The sequence below is a fragment of the Anopheles coustani genome, chromosome 3, assembly GCF_943734705.1.
Source record: "Anopheles coustani chromosome 3, idAnoCousDA_361_x.2, whole genome shotgun sequence".
Classification (NCBI taxonomy): domain Eukaryota; kingdom Metazoa; phylum Arthropoda; class Insecta; order Diptera; family Culicidae; genus Anopheles; species Anopheles coustani.
This window is the reverse complement of record NC_071288.1, coordinates 31867117-31886960: the sequence shown is the minus strand read 5'-3', so window position 1 is coordinate 31886960 and position 19844 is coordinate 31867117. Positions and strand designations below refer to the sequence as shown.

At 44.4% G+C, this 19844-nt stretch overlaps 1 protein-coding gene across 1 annotated transcript in view; it reads left to right on the top strand.

Annotated features, from left to right (window-relative positions):
• LOC131259628 (neuroligin-3) overlaps positions 1-19844 on the top strand; it is a 46787-nt gene that overhangs the window by 25481 nt on the left and 1462 nt on the right. The window contains exons 2-7 of the mRNA XM_058261168.1: positions 9576-9793; positions 9996-10145; positions 11097-12162; positions 13181-13299; positions 13438-13698; positions 14811-15743. Coding sequence (XP_058117151.1) covers positions 9576-9793; positions 9996-10145; positions 11097-12162; positions 13181-13299; positions 13438-13698; positions 14811-15743 — 2747 coding nt within the window. The remainder of the gene's footprint in view (positions 1-9575; positions 9794-9995; positions 10146-11096; positions 12163-13180; positions 13300-13437; positions 13699-14810; positions 15744-19844) is intronic.

The following is a 19844-nucleotide window of genomic DNA, read 5'->3' as shown; positions in this document are numbered from 1 at the left end:
TGAATTATTTTATTCACTTTCATAAACCATTTAAGGTTTTCCAGTTGCAACTGGAGAGTGGACCTTGCAAATCAAAGCTTATCGACGAGTTTATGTTTACTCTAATGTTCACAAAGGTTACAGAAAGTAGTGGTAGATTGTGTTTGTAGCTCCAATTCAGGTTTGGAAAGGAGTGTTACTGCCTGTTCGGGTATGTCCCTTACCTGCATTTCACATAGACCCATTTCGTTCACGGTTAGCCACACCAACTCGACCGTGGTGCTGTAAAGCTCCATTAATTATGGCCGGCTGGTGAACGCAAATACAACAATCCACCAACGCTAGGGACCACGATTTGTGTACATACAATCAACAATCCGGACCGATTTCACTAAATTCTTGCCCACTCTGGTTGGTTGTGAGTGACAATAAAATCGGGAATCTAGGGACACTGGCTTTCGTGCTGGCGTTAGAAGTCATACAGCACATAGAAGCTTTTGCAACGCTTTATTTTTGAGCGTTTATGGACCCAAAGAGGTTCCCTCGCGAGTCAGCAGTCAGAGTGGATTTATATTCTAACCCGATCCACTCGATTGCACTTCACGGCGGATACAACTTATTGCGTGACGTTACAGCACTATTATTTTATGTTTAGTAAGTAAACAACTACGTTGCGAATCTGGAGTTTACAGATAAAAGCAATGCAAAGATTTGCTTCGCTTCATAGCATAAGTAAATTAATCTTATAAAACTAAACAAACACGAGCGATGCCAACTGTTCACCTTCAAATCTTTCAATCCTTGACAATCCCTGAATTTAATCGGATTTACAGATCCTTTTGTTATTTATCCCAAGCCTGCTTATGGAAACATACCTTGTCACGCCTCAAGCTCCTATAAACATGACGGTTTTAATTAAGGTTTCTTCGACAACGTCGACCAGCATCTTTCCGCCAGTTCAGTTTCTCATTAATTCCAATCGAAACATCTCGCAAATGTTACCCGAATCCTGCTTCGTATTTCTGTCGGAATGATCCTTCAGGCAGTGTTAAAGCAAATGTCAATATTCGTGGAAGTCCCTGGCCTTTGCTAATATTCGGTGGCTACTGACCTTATTCACCACTGCTCGAGCTGTTTGATGGCTAATTTGAATTCTGTTCAAACCCCAGTCACGGGCCCTGGACTGGAGGTCAACGCCCTAAATCCGAGCTAATGAAACGTTTCTTTATTTATGCATCACGAATTTTTGCAATTCAAAGCAAGCATGGTTCTATGGTTCTGTACAGCGAAAGCGACGGAGTGTAAACCCTAGGAATGAAAAACAAGTGCTTACGATTTAGCCTGGAAAATCATTCGACCGCTTATTAATGCAGCAATGTCGGTCAAACCGTTGGGTGTACTTAATTGATTGAGATATTTTACTTTTTACTACTACGTGCCACCAGGTAATTTACATTTCGCAACAATTTTAAAGAAAAATTAAAGATCTTTTGCCCAAAGCTTGATCACATGTCTTTAATTTGGGTGAACAGTTGTTAATGATGGTTCAAATTAGCTGAAATAAGAAAATAAATATGTAAAATGATGGATAAGAAATCCATCTTATTCAAATTCAACATACAGCAACTCATTAACCGACTCGTTGATTTCAAAGTTCTTGCAAATTGTTTTTCCTGGATTTTTGTTGACAAAACCGTCAGTTTTTTGCGGCTAGGTATACAACCTTTTTTGCACATTGCCCGCCCTCGACAAGCTAACTGAGTAAAATAAAAGCTTTTCACTCGCTAAAGCAAGCGTGGGCGAGATTAGGTTTGTTCCTCCCCGCCTTGGAAGTCATTTTGCCGCCACGATTAATGATGAATGAGCTCGGACGCTTCGGTGACCATGAATGGAAACCAGAGCAGTGTACGTGCGTCTATGCTGAGCAAACGGCCATCCATTAAAGTCTCAAGGTCTCCAGCCTTTACTTTTTCCATCTTCCATGCCACTTCTCTATTATTCTGTTTTGGATTTATTTTTATTTTCCCCTTCAGTTTTATCTTCTGACGCACGTTCCATTCATATCCGAAAGGTTACAAATACCCACGACTAAAATTTTCAAGCTAACCCTCACCTGCACGGAGATGCTTTTACGAGTACACTAACCTCTCATGCTTCAGAAATACGAATGTCATGTACTGCTCGAAGCTATAACTGCGCTTGACGCTCTATGTGGCTCTTTGAACAGCTTGAAGAAGTTTATTGATTATTTTTGCTTCGCTTGACACACCGCGAGTACCGCGCGAATGTTGATTTTACAACGCGACTTAAAACACGCCGCAACTCAACACGGTGTGGGAAGATAAACATTGACAAAAGTTTAATGCTTCTTTCGTTAATTGAAAGCCAAATGAACCTCTGTTTAACCTGATGTTTTATAGATGTTGTCCCAATCTTGCTATAGCTAAAATTGCCTTTTAAAACATTGCCATTTTCGTGGTTTGTGTGGAATTCTTCCCTCTCGAATGGAATTGATTATAATGAAGGCATGCTCATAAGGAGCGGTTGATGGAGCAGCAAAACATTTCAGTAAATGTATATGGCTTCCCTTCAGTCTTCTTCAAAATGACAACATTTCACATGTCACTTGTCAGTTAACCGCTCGCGTTGCTGTTTCAAGTTCGCTGATTGCACAACACTTCGTATCATCACCACAAATGTACACGTTTTCAATTTTCAGAATTTCCTACCTATACTCTCACTCTTCTGTCTCACTTCATCTTTTCTCCAGTACGAGCCGAATTCTATACCGTGTGGCTCGTTAGTTCAACTAGTCGTCTAATCGCTCAAAAGCGTTGACGGAGTGGTGATCCTACTGAAGACAATTTTCCCGACCGCGGGTTCAGACAAGTCATGAAATGTACATTACATCATTTCTCTGTCACGCATCGCTGTTTTCCCCGGGGAAAAATGGCGAGTTGGCTTACCGACCTGCAAGGATGAAATTAGATATCACCGTCAAGGAATCATCTTATGTTATCTTGATTGTGAGGATCCTTCGAATTGTTAAGCTTCTAAGCTCGAGATACAACGAAACTTTTTCATTTAAGAAACAAATAACCTGAGTCATATAGTCATAAATATTTTATCGGCATTGCTACAGATTCATGATTTTACGGCTATTAAAATAATAACAATAATAATAATAATAATAATAATAATAAAGCACCTTAAATAAAACACCTCAACATAAGCCTCACAGCCTCCAGTTAAAAGCTGTTCCATTAAAATGCCAGAACTGTCTGGCTGAGGAAAATGGCCTCTACCCGAAAGCGCTTCATAGGAAAAATTAAATTGTTTCTGACCACAAAACGACAAAATAGAAATAACCGGGCAATTTAAACGCACCATTGCTCAACTCTTTGATCGGCAAGGTTTACCCTCGCAGTGCACCACCCTCCTTCTCCTTAGTGCCACCAAACACCAGAAGTGAAACGAATGATTCTCGAGGTCATCGGCCAAATCCGTTACGGCCCTCGGGTTCCACCAATTGGTAAGCATATGCCAGTGGCGATACGAAACACTTCAATATGTTTTACAAACGAGATAACTTCATAACATGAGCTCTCAAACATATCAGCTTTGCGCAAATCGCACATACACCCTTCTTCTCCATCCGCCTTCGCAGTTCGTGGACCCTTGGGTTCTCTCAGAAGAAATCGTATCAAGGCCACAACGATGACGAGCGGCGCACCCACGCCGAAGGCTTCCCTCGCTCGTCGGAAAAGCCGCGGCAAATTGGGATGGATTTTGATACCATTTACCCGAAAGCACCACTTTGCCTCGTGCCGTTCGCCGTCTGCGGGGAGTTAAATTGGCATGCGTCTTAACTTTTTCCTTCATCTTGAAGGGCCGGTTTATTTATTTACTTTTTTCACCATCTCCTCTTCTCTCTCCATTCACTCATCCCACCTTTCCTCGGCCTTGCAAGCCGAAGCTCTTCATAGATTATCTTTCGGCTTAAGCTGCTTCCATCTCAAGAGCCTGGTTTTTTTATACCACTGCGGTTGCTTTCTGCCTAGCTGGCCATTTTTCCTTAATTTTTTTTTATCTAGCTTTCTTTTGTTTTCCTCCTGACTTAAGCATTTAGTCCAAAATTTAGCAACTCCAATCAGGCTCGGTACCGGGCTGGAATCTTATGTCGAAATAAAGCGTACCAAGCGATGGGTGAAACAAAGGAGGAAAAGGGTCTGCCCTTACGAGGTCAAGAAAATTTTCCGAGTCCATAGCTTTTCGTGGTAAACGGAAAAAGAAAAAGAAAAGGGAAATAAAATTTGAACCTTGACTACGCGCTACGTCTTGGGAGCAAAAGAAACTGAAGAAATGAAGAAATAAAAAGACGTCGAAAACGGACACCAGGGAAAACATGATTTGCCCAAAGACAGGGTGGATCACGATAAGAGTGAACAAAAAAGAATCAAAAAAACAATACAAACACAAGTTGTCGACTAGCTAAAGCGAAGCGAATCTTTCCTTCGTTTGTAGGTTCATTGTCTGTAGGAGGGTGGTGCATACTTTTTTCAACAAAGGCTTTCTTTTTTTGGTTTGATGGTCGCCCTATCCTTATGTAGAGCTCAGGCGTCTTTCTATCGGCCGTATCATGGTGTTCACTTCAAAGACGCTAAAATTCAACACCCATACGAAGAAAACCTATTAAAGCAAGGGCTGAAAACAAGTACAGTATGTACAGCGGACAAATGATCACCGCCTTCGACTCGTATGTTTTTCGTTTTTTTTATGCTTTTGGATATGTGATTTTCTGTTTTTTTAAGAAACATCAAACACTAGCCGGTACAACATTGAAGCTGTTCATCCACGAAACTTCTCATCTTTCCCATTTTCCTCCAGCACGGGGCGGTACAAATCAAAGAATACCGAAAAAAGGACAATCCCAAAACCATGCCCTTTCGTTCATTAAAGTAAAAAAATAAGTATACAACGAATGTTGAATCTCGAACATTTCCATTCGAATGTCACGCCCTCGATTGAAGCTGTTTCGAAATTTACAGTTGGGTTCGAGATTTGTGCTGTAGCTTGCAGTCGTGAAACCGCCCTCGAATCCCCTGAGGGGGAGTGGATGGTTGGATTAGATCCCATGTCGGATAACAAGAAACAAACCAGCAACCCGGACTTAGTTCATCTTCCTTGTCAATAGCCCCGTTAGTGGTCGGTTTACAAGCTTCAAAATCTTAATTGGAGGAAACAAATTTCTTTGAAACGATAGGCTTCAGCTTAAGATGTATAACCTTCGTTGTGAAAGAATTCATACAAAGAAGATCAATGTCAACAAAACTTTCAATTACTAATTGAAAGTCTATGTTATGGTTCTTAAAGTCTATTTTACATAAAGATACTAAATTATGCTGCAAGTTGAGTTGAAATTTATAAAAGTAACAGTTGCTAATACGGTTCAAGTTTGATCATATGAATAGTTGATATGAAATATAATATGAAATAATGAAATATGAAATACAGGGTGGCATCGTAGAAGTGATACACTTTGTTTATGTAATAAAATTGAAACCAGGTATGATATCTCTTCGAAATCGATTTAAATAGCATCTATTACTATTAAACTTGCATTTCACTTAATTTTTTCAAATCTATCACCTTTGCACTTGATAACTGCCCATAGAACCTTATGAAAGTCGTTGCAGACCGCACGCATAACTTTATCCTGCATTTCATCCCATATCTTAAACAACCGGACTCTCCATTTTTTACCCGGTTTCTTCTCTAGAATAACCGTGCCTGTCTCCTCGTATCGCTTGATGGTCCGGTAGACAAATAATCGACTTAAATTGAGATGAGACTTTAATTGAGGCAGACAGACAGTCTGTCTAATCTGAGCGTTTTTCAAACCTTGCAAATGCTAAATATTTAATTATTCGCGAGTTGAATTCATTGCAATTTACTAGAAAACTGAACTGAACACTAAGTGTACGTTTTGTACATCAAATGTAAACATGTTAATTTATCAAAATATACCCATGTATGTGACACATAAAGATTGTCTGAAAACACTCAAATAAGTGTATCACTTCTACGATGCCACCCTGTAAATAAATAAATAGAACTTTCTGAAAATAATGTGAGTTTTTTAATGCCATAGCCAGGAAAACTAATGGTCCAACATCGCGTAACCATTAAAACAAAACCAAGTGGAGCAAAATAAACCATTAAACGATGTTTTTGTGTACCATTCAAAAACATTGAACTTATGAGACGGGCGATGGAAATTGAAGAAGAATGGCCGCCATCTTCTACCCAGTGAAAGCGATCCCTGTATCGAGGCGGTGCGCTGTAAGGTGTTTTGACATTTTCCTCCTGGCGAAATGCACCTTGCAGACCAGGCCAAATGGTCCGAAGGGGGTTGACTTTCAGACGGCATTCAATTTCCTTCTTTTTCCAAGCCGGTTCTGTTTTCGTTAAACCTCTTTTCTTTGCGCACGGTTATACGCGTAATAATCATAACCGTAACATTGATGACGCACCTGACAGTGGCATCAACAGCATCGGCATCATCAACATTTGCCTGCTTTCACTGATGCTCGTTTTCTACCCAACCCGTGGTGTTCCTGTGATGGGTGCGAAGGGTGTTTTTCTTACACTTACTCGCACACTTTACCGTCTTGGGGTGAATGTATCCGAGCCGATGTAGGACGACTACGCGGGCACATCGAAATCCCATCAGCGGGACATTGCTTTTTTGATGATGAACATAAAAGTGGCACCGGTGTGTCCGTTTGCCACCACCGACATAAGCCACACACACACCGGGACATACGGAAAACCGTGCTTCAGGCAAGGTTAGGAAAACGGCGCACGTCGAAGCGATGCAGAGATTCCGACTGACTGACCTTTTGAGCCACGGTAGAAGCGAAATGTTTGTTCCCGTGTCGGATTTTGGTCTGGCCAGCAAATGAGGCTTTCCGGGCCGGATGTGTTGTCGCCCACCGCCCCTCCGTCGACATTGCACTTTGCTCAACGCACTAATGATGCTCATTCATGTCAGCCGAAAACCCCTGAAACCACTAACACTTTCCGTGACACAAGGGCACGCATCTGGACAACGGCACACGGAGTTGGCCGACCCGGATGACACACTGTGATGGTTCGGGTCGCCTGGTATTATCATAATGGTAATAACCGTATAAAAATAATTATTTACCACACAAACGCGCCACACCGCAAACCATACTGACATAAAATCATTCCTCGTCCAGCGCTCGGTCATGTCGAGGCGAGCGAATCGTTGCGTATGTTGCATGAAATATATCGCTTGAAATTGTGTGTAAGCGGACGTGTGCATCGCATCGTCCCCAGTACTCGGGATAATAAATTAAAGATAGCGTTGAACAATAATCATAAATTAAGCTATCGCAGGCAAAAACTAAAAATTAATCGGTTTTAGCCGGCCCAAAACTATTGCAAAACTAAATCAACCAATTTTTTATGTCGTGCATTTTATGTTGAGCGCATATGTTTTCGAAAGATCAAAAGAAAAACTCTCACATCAGTAACGCGAAACGGTTATGTTGTCGTTGCGCAACTTATTAGTCATGGCGGTGGGGGAAAACCCTTCCACAATGCGGGGGCTGCATTCGATTGCATCCGATGGATTATCGTGATGCTGTTTTTCTGATTGAAAACTATTCCATCAACCTACCCCTTCACACCACTGCTCTAGACCCTTGCAAGGCCCCCCCCGACAACGATGCGCAAAATGAATGATACAGCGGTACGATTGCGTCCGGTACTCCATCAGCTCCAATGCAGACACATTTGCATCCGCAGCACTCACCCAGCAGCAGCAGCAGTTGGCGTTCGATTGGTCGAAAAACGGTGGCTGTGGGAAATTTGACTTGCATTTACCCTTTTTTCATCCTCTCAACCCTTCCCGTGAAATGTGCGACGTCAATGCACCACGCTTCGCACCTGATTGGCACAAATGAAAAAATATCCGTAAAATAAAACGACCCGAACGGGCGCGCGAACAAATCAATCTCGTCCCGGTTGCGGGCCGCAATTCAATCCGGAACCACTTTCCACCCCCCGCCCACCAGTATTGCTGTTAAAATGGGTGCTAATTTAAATTCTGTACAGTTGTAGATTTTTCTCACTCCCCCACGAAAATAAAAACCCTGCCCGCCCGCCAGCCACTGTCGCTATGACGCGCTTGTTGGCTAATTGAGATGGAAAGAAATTTGTCGAACAAAATTACCCACCATAATAGGCCAGTGATATGATTCGATTGATGTGTACGGTCTTTGGAAACTACTCGTCGGGCTCTCTGCATGGGAAAAGGGGGGCGTTTCATCAAGCCATCGTTAGTTGCGACCAGTGTATTGAATTTTATTTGCATCCGATTAAAGGGCAGGGTAAAAAGGTTACCAATTTTTTCCCAACGTCACTATCGCTTCACGAAATCGCGTTATGGTACATGCTGGATAATTGTCTAGGTTTTAAATTAAATAAAAACAATCCAATGATCCGCTGATTATAGGCAAAGTGAATGGAAAGGGGAAAGAGAGAAGATAAAAATCCACTATATTGCATTTGCGTAATGCCAAAGATCAAACGGTGTGCCACTGATTATATGTTGAAGTATTGCATAAAATTCCATGTTAGCATTCACACGAATCGAACGACAAGTGCGAAACAAATCGAACCAATACCGTTTAGAATAGATTCAAGCACGAAGAATAAAGTGGGATAGTTCAAACAATTTAAATAATAAAAGGAAAACCTCTTTTGAAATTGTAAATTTTGTTTTCATGGATTATTGTATATAAATATGTTGCAGTAATTACTATTTCCACGAATGGTATCCATTTGCATGTTTTTCGAAACAAAAGGGTTCATGAATAACTTCAATACTATCAGTTTACAAAATTCCCTCCCGTGAAACCTGTTATGAAGCACATTTCAAACCACAAAAACTAAACAAATCACTTTAAACCCCATTTGAAAGCATCTATTTCAAATGGCTTTTCAAAGCACATTGTTCGTCGAAATGATGGTGCGAATCGATTGACAATTCCCGATGCGATTCGGATGCTTACCCGAAGTTGCAACCTCGAATGTTCCTCGATAATAAAAAGTATAGCCGAAAATGGACTCGATGATCACTTCCCAGTCCCAGTAGACACATCCGCAACTGGGTGGGTCGTTTCGTCTTCCATCTTTAGCTGACAGAAAAACACCAAATCGTGCATCGTTAAGAACCTCGTTCCGTACCAAATTTGAAACCAATCAAAACTACTTTCGAGCCGCCGCTGGGTTTGCCCCGGAGGTCAGCGTCGACCCGGTTCGAACACGATCCGCCAAGAAAATTGCACCCTCATCACCGCGCACCGGTTTCCTTCCCCAAGGGGTTGGTTTGGTTTCGGGTGCCAGTTTCTAAAACAGAACCCTAAACCCGCGCCCGGTCGGGTTTCATCCCTTTTCCCGGGGTCGTCAAAAGTGGGGCAGTCTCGGTCCCGAAAATGGTGGTGTGCTTGTTAGCAGATTCTTATCGTTATTTTTTCCCCTTTCTCTCTCTCTCTCCTTTGCAGATTTAGTCCAACCCGCACGCCGTCGCCCTGGGACGGCATACGGATAGCGGATAAGTTTAGTCCGGTCTGTCCCCAGCGACTGCCGAATGTAAATAACGAAACAGCAGCTTTAGATAAGATGCCAAAAGGACGACTAGAGTACTTGAAACGTTTGCTACCTTTTTTACAGAACCAATCGGAGGACTGTTTGTATTTGAATGTATTTGCCCCAGTTCATGGTAAGTCGCTTTCGATTTTTTTAAACCATCTGTTTTATCTCCCCTTGGGTTTCCTCTTTTGGGTAGATTTTGCGTACAAGATAATCCATATTTTTCGGTCAATCTTACGCCCGCAAGAGCTACTTTGCTTTAGCACATAATACTATTTGCTTCGCACCTGATGATCATTTCTTTTCTTTTCTCTACTTCTCCCTTCCTCTAGCCACTCAAAGTGACAAGAAACTGCCTGTTATAGTATTTTTACACGGAGAGTCGTTCGAGTGGAACAGCGGGAACCCGTACGATGGTACCGTACTAGCCAGTTACAGTGATTTAGTCGTAGTTACGTTAAACTATCGGTTAGGTATATTGGGTAAGTTTTGCCATCACCGACAACTTTTAGTTTTCCCCAACAGCTTTTTTAGCCCGCGTTCGAGCCAGTAGAAAACACATCTACCTAAAACAAATTACCACCATCGCTAAATCGCATCGGGCAGAAGAAAAACGATGCCGCAAATAACTGTGCAACCATTCATCAATCATGCAAAATGATTAATTTCTTACCATTCAGCTTTATTCACTCCCACTCAGTCCTTGCCGGCCTGATTTCCCCCCGCCCAAACCACCCATCCATTCGCAAAAGTCAAACTCGGTTCTGATTTATGAATATTCTAGATTGAAGCTTGAAAGGAAAAATCAGATCCAAGCCGGGGCTCAGGCACTGAGCAAAACCGGCGATAAAGAAACATTCCAAACCGATAGCTGTACCAGACACTTTTTTCCTTTTCGCAGAAACTACCCTCCCCTTCTACTCAATCAATCCACTGATTGATTTTCCGATTAATTGCGAATGTGCTTTTAATCAACATTAAAAAGAATGAGTTTGTCTTTCATTTTTGCCGACCGTCCGATTGGGAGTCGGATGATTTTTACTCTTAATCCGGTGAATTTAAATTGCATTTCCTGGGTAGCGAATGAATCAGCATAGGTTGAATGTGGGTGAAGGTTGCAAAAATCATTAGCTATTGCTAATCCACTTCAGATTTTAAATTTCCAAACAGTATTTTTCTGTGCTTCACGATCCAAGATGTGCTTCTCCAAAGAAACGATCAATAGAAAGGACCTTAAAAAATATTTGGATTATATTTAGCACTAATTGAGCCTAACTAATATATTCTTTTTCGATACTTCTTCATCTTTGACGTATGAAATTGGAGTACAAAACTTCATCTTGAACGTATGGGCGAGAGGGTACAAAAAATCATATAACTTACCTTATGAGAATGTAGACACTGTAGAGCACCTTCCGTTGCTATTTCCGCAGGTTTTCTTAATGCCAATCCCAGCCCACAGTTGCGCGCCCGAGTGGCGAACTATGGCCTGATGGACCAGATGGCCGCCCTGCACTGGGTCCAGCAGAACATCGCCAAGTTCGGCGGCGACCCGTCGACGGTGACGCTGGCGGGGCACGGGAGTGGCGCAGCCTGCATCAACTTCCTGATGACGTCCCCGACGATGGTGCCGGGCCTGTTCCACCGGGCGATCCTGCTGTCCGGCTCGGCCTACTCGTCCTGGGCGCTGGTCGAAGACCCGGTAGTGTACGCGCTCAAGCTGGCCAAGGAGGTCAACTGCTCGATCCCGGAGGATCTAATCAAGAACCACGAGCTGATCGTCGACTGCTTGCGGGATGTGCCGCTCGAGGAGCTGTTCGCCGCCGACATTCAGCCACCGAGCTTCCTGAGTGCGTTCGGTCCATCGGTGGACGGGGTGGTGATACGACCCGGCCGGTCCAACCAGGACATCGACGAGCTGCCGGTCCGAGCCGGCACCTCCAAGCGCTCGCAAGGTGCGGCCGGGCGCTACGACCTGCTGTTCGGCGTCGTCACCGGCGAGGCTCTCTGGCGCTTCAGTGCCGCCGACATTCAGAGCGGGTTCGAGGGCGAGCGACGAGACAAGATCCTGCGGACGTACGTGCGTAACGCGTACACCTACCACCTGAGCGAGATCTTCTACACGGTGGTGAACGAGTATACGGACTGGGAGCGTACCGTGCAGCACCCGATCAATATGCGCGATGCCGCCGTCTCAGCGCTGTCCGATGCTCAGTTCGTTGCGCCACTCGTGCACACCGGCGACATGCTGGCCCCACCGCCGCCACTGCCCGGCCAGGAGCCGTCGGGGCCGAAGTGTTTCTTCTACGTGTTCGACTACCAGACCAAGGACGGGGACTACCCGCAGCGGATGGGTACGGTGCACGGGGAGGACCTACCGTACGTGTTCGGCGCTCCACTCGTGGACGGCTTCAATCACTTCCCGCGGAACTACACCAAGTCGGAGGTGGCCCTTTCGGAGGCTATCATGGTGTACTGGGCTAACTTCGCGCGAACAGGGTAAGATTTCTTCAGACAGTCCAATTTTAGCAAGACTACTTTGATCGACAATAAATTCGACACCGTTTGTATATACGATGCGAACAAGTACAAGTTGGCTCCGGTTTTCGTCGACCTCGATTTGTGTCGCATGAAATTAGTTCGAAATTAGTTTATACTAACGTGGTTCTTTACCCAAAGCATTAAATGCATTTTGTATGACAAAAGATTCGAGCATGGACTAATAAGCGAATTGGTGCAGGCTTCCCGCATCAGACTACTTTACTCAATCAAAATTGTCTTTCAATTGAAGAACTGAGCGTATTATTGTAAACCTACACGGCATAGACACCAGAAAGGTAAAAGAAAGTATAAAACGATTAATGGCCATTGATTTGTATAAGTATCGTTTGTTCTGTATCTATTAAGTCTTGAGTAGGCTTTTGAACGCTAGCCGATGTTTTCGTCGTTTTCAAAGGCCCATTTGATCAAGAAAATCGGGGCCGGTCTGTAAATGTAAATGACCTGACCTGTGTCATTATCAAACTGTCCAACTCCACACGTGATAACAACATAATAATGTGAATGTTATAGCAAAGCCTTTGATACCGTACCATGTACATTTATCCTACTAGCAATTATCAAAGCAAGAGCTCTCTCCACACCATCCAAGCATGCTTATCAGAGCACAATGTATCCGTTACCGGCACACAATTTCATCAAATTGAGTCCCTGTTGAATCTTTCTGAGGATGTACTCGGCTTCGTTACACGATCCAGCTGTGTCAAGCGTGTAAACTAATTTCTACCATAACTGGAGCTAATTCCAACTTCAAAGAACCAAACGCCATTCGACCCGAAAAACATTCTTCTAAATCCACACCCAAATCCGCGTTTATCGGCGAGCAAGGGTGTAATTAACTGTTGTTCCCTTACTCTCTATGGGGCACCGACTCGAGGCTCCGGCCACGCTTGGTTCGACGAAGGTTCGACTGGCAAAATGTGTTTAATTATGTCTCCCTTCTCGTTCTCGCTTTCAGCAACCCAAACGAGCACCATCGACAGGACTCAATCCTGTCGGCGTCACGCGAACGGAACCGCTTCCGCAGCATCAACTGGGAGGAGTACGATCCGGTCCATCAGAAATACTTGGAAATTGGTAATAGGCCGCTAAAAGCCCACCCGGCCAGCCAACGCACTCGCTGCGTGTGCTAATGTTCGTCCGTTTGCTTTTTTCTCTCTTCCCATCGTCCGAAACCCTCCCACCCACCCACACACACACACATGATGATGGTAGGCATGAAGCCACGGATGAAGAACCACTTCCGAGCGCACCAGCTGTCGATCTGGCTGCGGTTGATCCCGGAGCTGCACAAGGCCGGCATGGAGGACGTGATAGCGAGGCACAATCTCTTCAAAAACCACGATGACATGGACCTGTACGAGGGTCTGGTGAAACCGGACTCGTTCGCCGGCCGGCTCAACTACCTGGAGGACAATCTCAAGCGCCGAGGTATGCTCACGGGCGGCGAACTAGGCCACGCACTGCACGCCAACGGTACGTTTTTCTGCACCAACTCTGCACCGTTCTTCATGCCGCTTTTTCCTCGAAATTCACATTCCGCTAGGTCGCTCGTGTCTTGTGTCGCCCTCGCTGGGGCTGATGAATTAATTCACACCAGGCGGATGCCGGGCCAGACAGCTTTTAGTTGCCATCCCCTGGGGAATGGCTCTAACGTGTCCACTAAACGAGTTTTTTGCACGAGTGATCGTGAAAGGTTAATTTGATTACGGTACTCGCGCTGAGGTACATTACGAATCTATGCTCAGCTAATTTTTTCGCAGTAAAAGTAGCAGTTCAAGTCAACCTCACTATTTTCCATCGGATAGTGTTGTATTCATTCAAGTATCAGGTAAATTACTATTTAACCGGCTCAGAAGTGGCATTTTTGGCGTGTTGAAAGTTTTGCTCCTTTGAACGTTTCTGAACGTCGCTACACTATTGAATGAATAGCAATAATTAGCTTCTGAGCACATCTGCGAGTACTTATTACCATACCGAACATGAATGACTCTAACCTCCCTTCAAGATATTCGAATTATGGTAAAGTCACACTGCGCTGTGCAGAATATAGGCAAATGTAAGATTAGCATCTATGGGTACTTAGACATAAGCATTTGAAGTATTAAATGATGCGTTATACTTTTAGGCACAGATTTCAATTCAATTTTGTCTGAACAATCTCCCTCTTATAATGAAATTAGACACGTTGTAGAATAATGAATGGTCCGTTTATTAAATACTCCATATAATTGTAATAGAAGAGCAAAATATGTAAACTGCTCTTCTGATTGCATACGATGTCCTAAGGAATTTATTTGAGCAGGCATTACATCAAATTCTGTGAGAGCTACAACTCTTATTCCACAATTTCTTAGATGAAACTGAGTCCTCCAAAACAGTTGGAAACGAGAAAATAATCAGATAAAGTTGGATCAAAAACAACCTTGCGTATCCATAAATATCAGTTAAGGACTTCAAAGAAAGTGCTCGATTTGAGTCTCCCAGTGGCTCACATGACACTAACGAAAGGCGTCAAGGATAGATCTTACTTCCCCAACGTTAAGTGGCATTGTGCTTGATTTTAACCGCTCATCCTCTGCTTCCAGTCGGCATGACGACGGCCGAGCCAGTCCTGCTAACAACGTGCATGCCGGTCGGCAACTACAGTGCACTGGCGCCGACGGTCACGGTCCTGAACGCCACCACGGACACGCTGGCCGGGCTCGAGGCGGCCGGATATGCCGCCTACTCGACCGCGCTCAGCGTCACGATCGCGATCGGCTGCAGTCTGCTCATCCTGAACGTGCTCATCTTCGCCGGCGTGTACTACCAGCGCGACAAGACGCGGCTCGAGGTGAAGAGCCTGCAGAAACAGTACCAGCAGCGGGGCGGTGGCCTCCACCAGCAGGGTCCGTTCGATCCGATTAAGCACGCCCACTACCATCTCGGCCATTCGCAGTCGGCGAACGTGATCGTGGACGTCGAGAACCACGATACGGGCGCGCTCATCCTGGCCGGCGACGTCAAGTCGTCGCACATCTGCACCAACGCCATGCAGATAAGCGTCATGAAGAGTGGCTCACCGGGTGGTGGCGGTGTCGATGGTCGCGGTAACGGCGGTGGTGGGAATATGGTTGGGAATGTTGGTGGTGGTGGTGGTGGTGGTGGAGTGGACGGTGGAAGTTGCAATGTGCCGGCCCCGCTCGGCCAGTCGAACGTGACGAAGATGTCGCTGCAAGCGAACAACACGTCCTACGGTACGACGAAGCTTCCGCCGCGCAGCGAACACATCGCCATTCCGATCAAGAACTCCACCTTCATCGGCACCGGCGCCGGTGGGGGTGGTGGGACGTTCGTCAGCGGCATGATGACACTGCCAAAGCCCAGCTCACAGCAGCAGCAGCAACAGCAGCAGCAGCAGCAACAACATCAGCAGCAAGTGCACATCCCGATGAGCTACAACCGGAACGAGTGCATGACGTTGCCGCGCGGCGTGGGCGGCGCCGGACTGAGTGCAGCTTCCGCCGGCACCAACACAGGTAAAGTGAGACTAGATTTCATGACTACACCGATATGAAAACGAACCACCACCACCACCACCTTCACGATCACCATCACCATTCGGACGTGCACCTTTCTACACCACACTACCATGACCATTAGCACCTCGACCATCAACAATGGCTTTCTCTCGTGATTGTCTTCCCGCCATCGACCGTTAATACACTCACAAACAACACCTTCTTCCTTCCATTGCGCTTCCGTTTGCCTGGCATTGAACGAACAAAACAGCACCGGAACCGAATCAGTTATTAGAGGGACACATCCTTCCCCCCAGACGCCTGTACAACTCTCCGGTTGCACACACAAAAACTAACCGTATACCATCTCCCGTCCATCCCCAACTCTGCCCTCTGATGGAGGGAAGCGAGTGTGGAGAGGGCATGATTCCGCAAAAGCGATCGAGAACACAATTAAGCACACGTCATTCGTTCGGTCGTTCCGGATGCCTCGGTGGAGCAAAGTAGAAGGAACCAAGGGGGTGGGTTTGAGGTACAGGGACGCGGGACAATGTAAAGAACACTCGGGTGTACGGTTGCCGAAGAGGGAGAATCTCTGAGTGACAGGCTTCGGGAGCTCACTTCGTTCGGCCATTTTTGTTACCTTCGGGACATGCTTTTTTCCTTGTGTGGAAACTGCTGTGTCTTCCTCGTTATCTGTTAGCTGATTGATTGTTAGTGAGCGAACTTCCCTGTGTGAACTAATCTTTTCACCAGGGGGTGGCAATGGAAGAACCTAACACAACTCCTGAAACACACACACACACACTCAACCAACCTACGTAATTGGATCTCTTCTGTACCGTACGTTTAACGCTGGAACCTAAGTTTCTTTAGGTAGCCGTTTTGTTTCGCTACGAACTCGTTACTGTTACGTTCGCGCGCCATCTTGGCGCAGGTTGCGATAGTTGTTTTAAAAACTGGTGATGGAGCTAGTTAAATAGAGTAAATATAGTTAAATTAGGGAAAGGTGGGAAGTTCGAGAGCGAGAGGAAACCAGAAACAAAGCACAGGGCATTGTAAGCGGGCGGAAGTTTAAAACGAACAAACAAAACAAGAAACGACAGAAGGCAAAAAATATATCACTCAATAAAAACCAATGAACGATGTTTCAAACCAATACAAACGGGACCTTTTATTTAACACGAACGGTTTGTGAATTAATTTTCAAGCATTAGGCAATTTTAATGTAAAGTTGAGAAATAGAGACAGAGTGACTGAACAGTATTTAGTTGTTGGTACGTATTTTAAATTTTGGTTCAAGTACATGTATAGAGCTTCTTAACTTTGTTAGTTTTCAAATAAACATAAATTGGTCACCTCTCAAAATAAGCTACAGACACTAGATTCTCAAATTGTAGCTGAAAATATAAAAGTAAAATGTTTATCTCTAGTTCTCGGTTGTTTCTTAAAGGTGCGAAATTTGCTTACTAGTGTATGCAAGTGAACAGTTTTGTTTTACCTTTTATTGACAAGATCATTCATTATAAAAATAATGTGTTCAGGCAATGTTTCAATATTAGATTACTTCCTTTGATTTTCTAAAGTGCTTCTGCAACGTTGCAAGAGCGCTGTAATCATTTTCCTTGGTAAAGCATCACAAAATTGACCAATACCTAGCTTTGAGCACTTTGGAAATCCACTTTACGATAACGATTAACATGAATTGGTGACTTTTATACGTGAGAACATTCATAATAAAAAATGTGTTCAGGAAATGTTTCAATTTTTGATGATTTCCTTACATTTTCTCAAGAGCTCGTAAGAGCTACCTTTGTAAGAGTTGTGCAATCATTTTCTTAAGAAAAGCATCACAAAATAGACCAAAATCTACCCTTGGGCTCTTTGAATCCACTTTGCATAACGATTAACATGAAAAGTTTTATTTCAGAGTAAGCTCAGCAAGTACTACTTGGGTTTCTTGATAATTCTACTGAAACTCTAGGGCTAGAAAAAATATTTGAACGAAAACATTTGCTTCGTGAGCAGAACTTTCGCAATCAATCGACACAAACCCCGTGACGTACGTTTGTCACGGAAAACAGCACCTCCGCCATGATTCAATTTACGTTCCGCCCAATGTAACACATTTTCACCATCGTGCCGCAAAACAATAAAACTCCTCCAAGCGTGAAAGACCGAAACGCGGACATCATTCCACTCCCCCATCTCCCCACTCTTACCATGGCGTTCCCGGTGAGCCATCGCTGTAAAACGTCATAAAAGCATTCCCACAAAACCCCGTGTCCTTCCGACGCTTTCCCCGCACAAAGACCCTTAGTGTTAAACAATCTACGAGCTATGAATCAAATTAAAACCACTACCCATTCTCCAACCCTCCTCCCGCACGTGGACACCTACCGTCTGAAGCTATCCCGTTTCCGTAAAGCGGAAATTCTCGTTCCGAAGCAGAATGCGCGTGGTGAGGCGCCATTTGTTAAGACTATTATTTTGTATCAATTATTCGCAATAATATACTTTCACTCACTGCCTCCACCCATGTCTTTAATGCGTGCCTCCACCCCCTTTGCGTTTACAGCCCCTTCCGGCAGCGCCCGTAGTTTTGTGTCTTGATAATGGTGATGACGCCCGTTTACGCTCATCCTTAAATATACCCACACACGCCGCCACAGACCTACCCCATCCTGACTAAACAAACCTTCTGGCAAAACTACGCTCGGCAAATAACTAGTTTCGCTCTAACTGTAAACCCCATCCCCCAACAACCGAAACCACCCCCGGTTCCGCCCTGCAGCCATTATAGCAACGCGTACCACGGAGCTTTTTGTTGACTGTCGCTGTTGAGCACCCATACGAAAATCCTTCGAACCTGAACGAGGGCCACATGGGGCATTGGGAAGGGGCGAGGGTGAGGCCGGAAATACTTAAACGATGCCGCTTCCGCTTCCGACGGCTTTTCCGGTAACCACGAAAGATAAAGTGATTAGCGAATGGCTCCACCACCAACGCCGCCGGAAGTACACGAAGCACTGGTGCGCGTGGCAAATTAAACACACCCAGGGCAGCCTCGCCGCCATGCCGAGTGTGCCATACTCGAAGGCGTAGAGCAGAGTAATTTTTTGAAGTGGTTTTACTTCACCCACCTAAACGGCCCCCCGACCGGTTTTCCCGAGGACCCGCGTCGGTTGGTGTACAATTTTAAGCTCCCTTAATTTCATTTTCTTCCATTCAAAACGAAAAAATACACCACACAAGGACAAACCCATGTAAAGGCTTATGCCACCACTGCCCTTTCCCGTGATGTGAGAATGTCACTATGGTCCCTCAAGCTTCAGCGGAACGAATGTTTCCAGTCATCAGGAGTGCAACATGAGAGTGAACAAGAGGCGAAGAAGAAAATGAACAAATTGCCCTTCATCAACAGTTTCCGACCCTGCAGGCGACTCCTACCCGGTTCGGAATGGCCATGGCAACCGGTATTTGGGAACTACTACTTTTTCTCTTTACACCCACTGGCACTTGACTTTACTCCGAGCGAACGCTTCCAAACATTGTTGCTGCTAGAAACTTTTAAATTAAATATTTCAAGGGCCAGAAATAAGGAAACACTTTTGCGCACCTTCCGTGGTAAAGTGCTAGTGTAGTGTAATGCACTGAACTATTTGCGATTAATTTTCGTTTATTAATGCATTTAACGCCTTTAACACATGATAAAATCCTGCGATTAATTGGTTTTTAGTTTGAAAACTGGAGATAGAAAATTCAAGATTTATATTTTAAACTAATGTAACTTTTTTTTTCAAAGATATTGTTTAGAAATAGTGTTGTGCCTTATGAATCTTTTGGCTAGATTAATTCATATGAATCTATCACCTAAGTTTCATTCAGATGGATTCATAATCCTTTGGGGATTCGAATCTTCAAACGTTTATGAATCTTTCGAAACCTTAATTAATCTTTATGAATCTTTGAAGCAAACACGTTTTCTCATTATGCACAACATCAAAGTATTTGCTCTAAAACTTTGTTTTGTTTGGATTGGATTTATTTTTTTTCCAAGATGGTAAATGATAAATGGATGTATTGAAAATGTCTAGTTCCGATCCAAATAATGGCAAA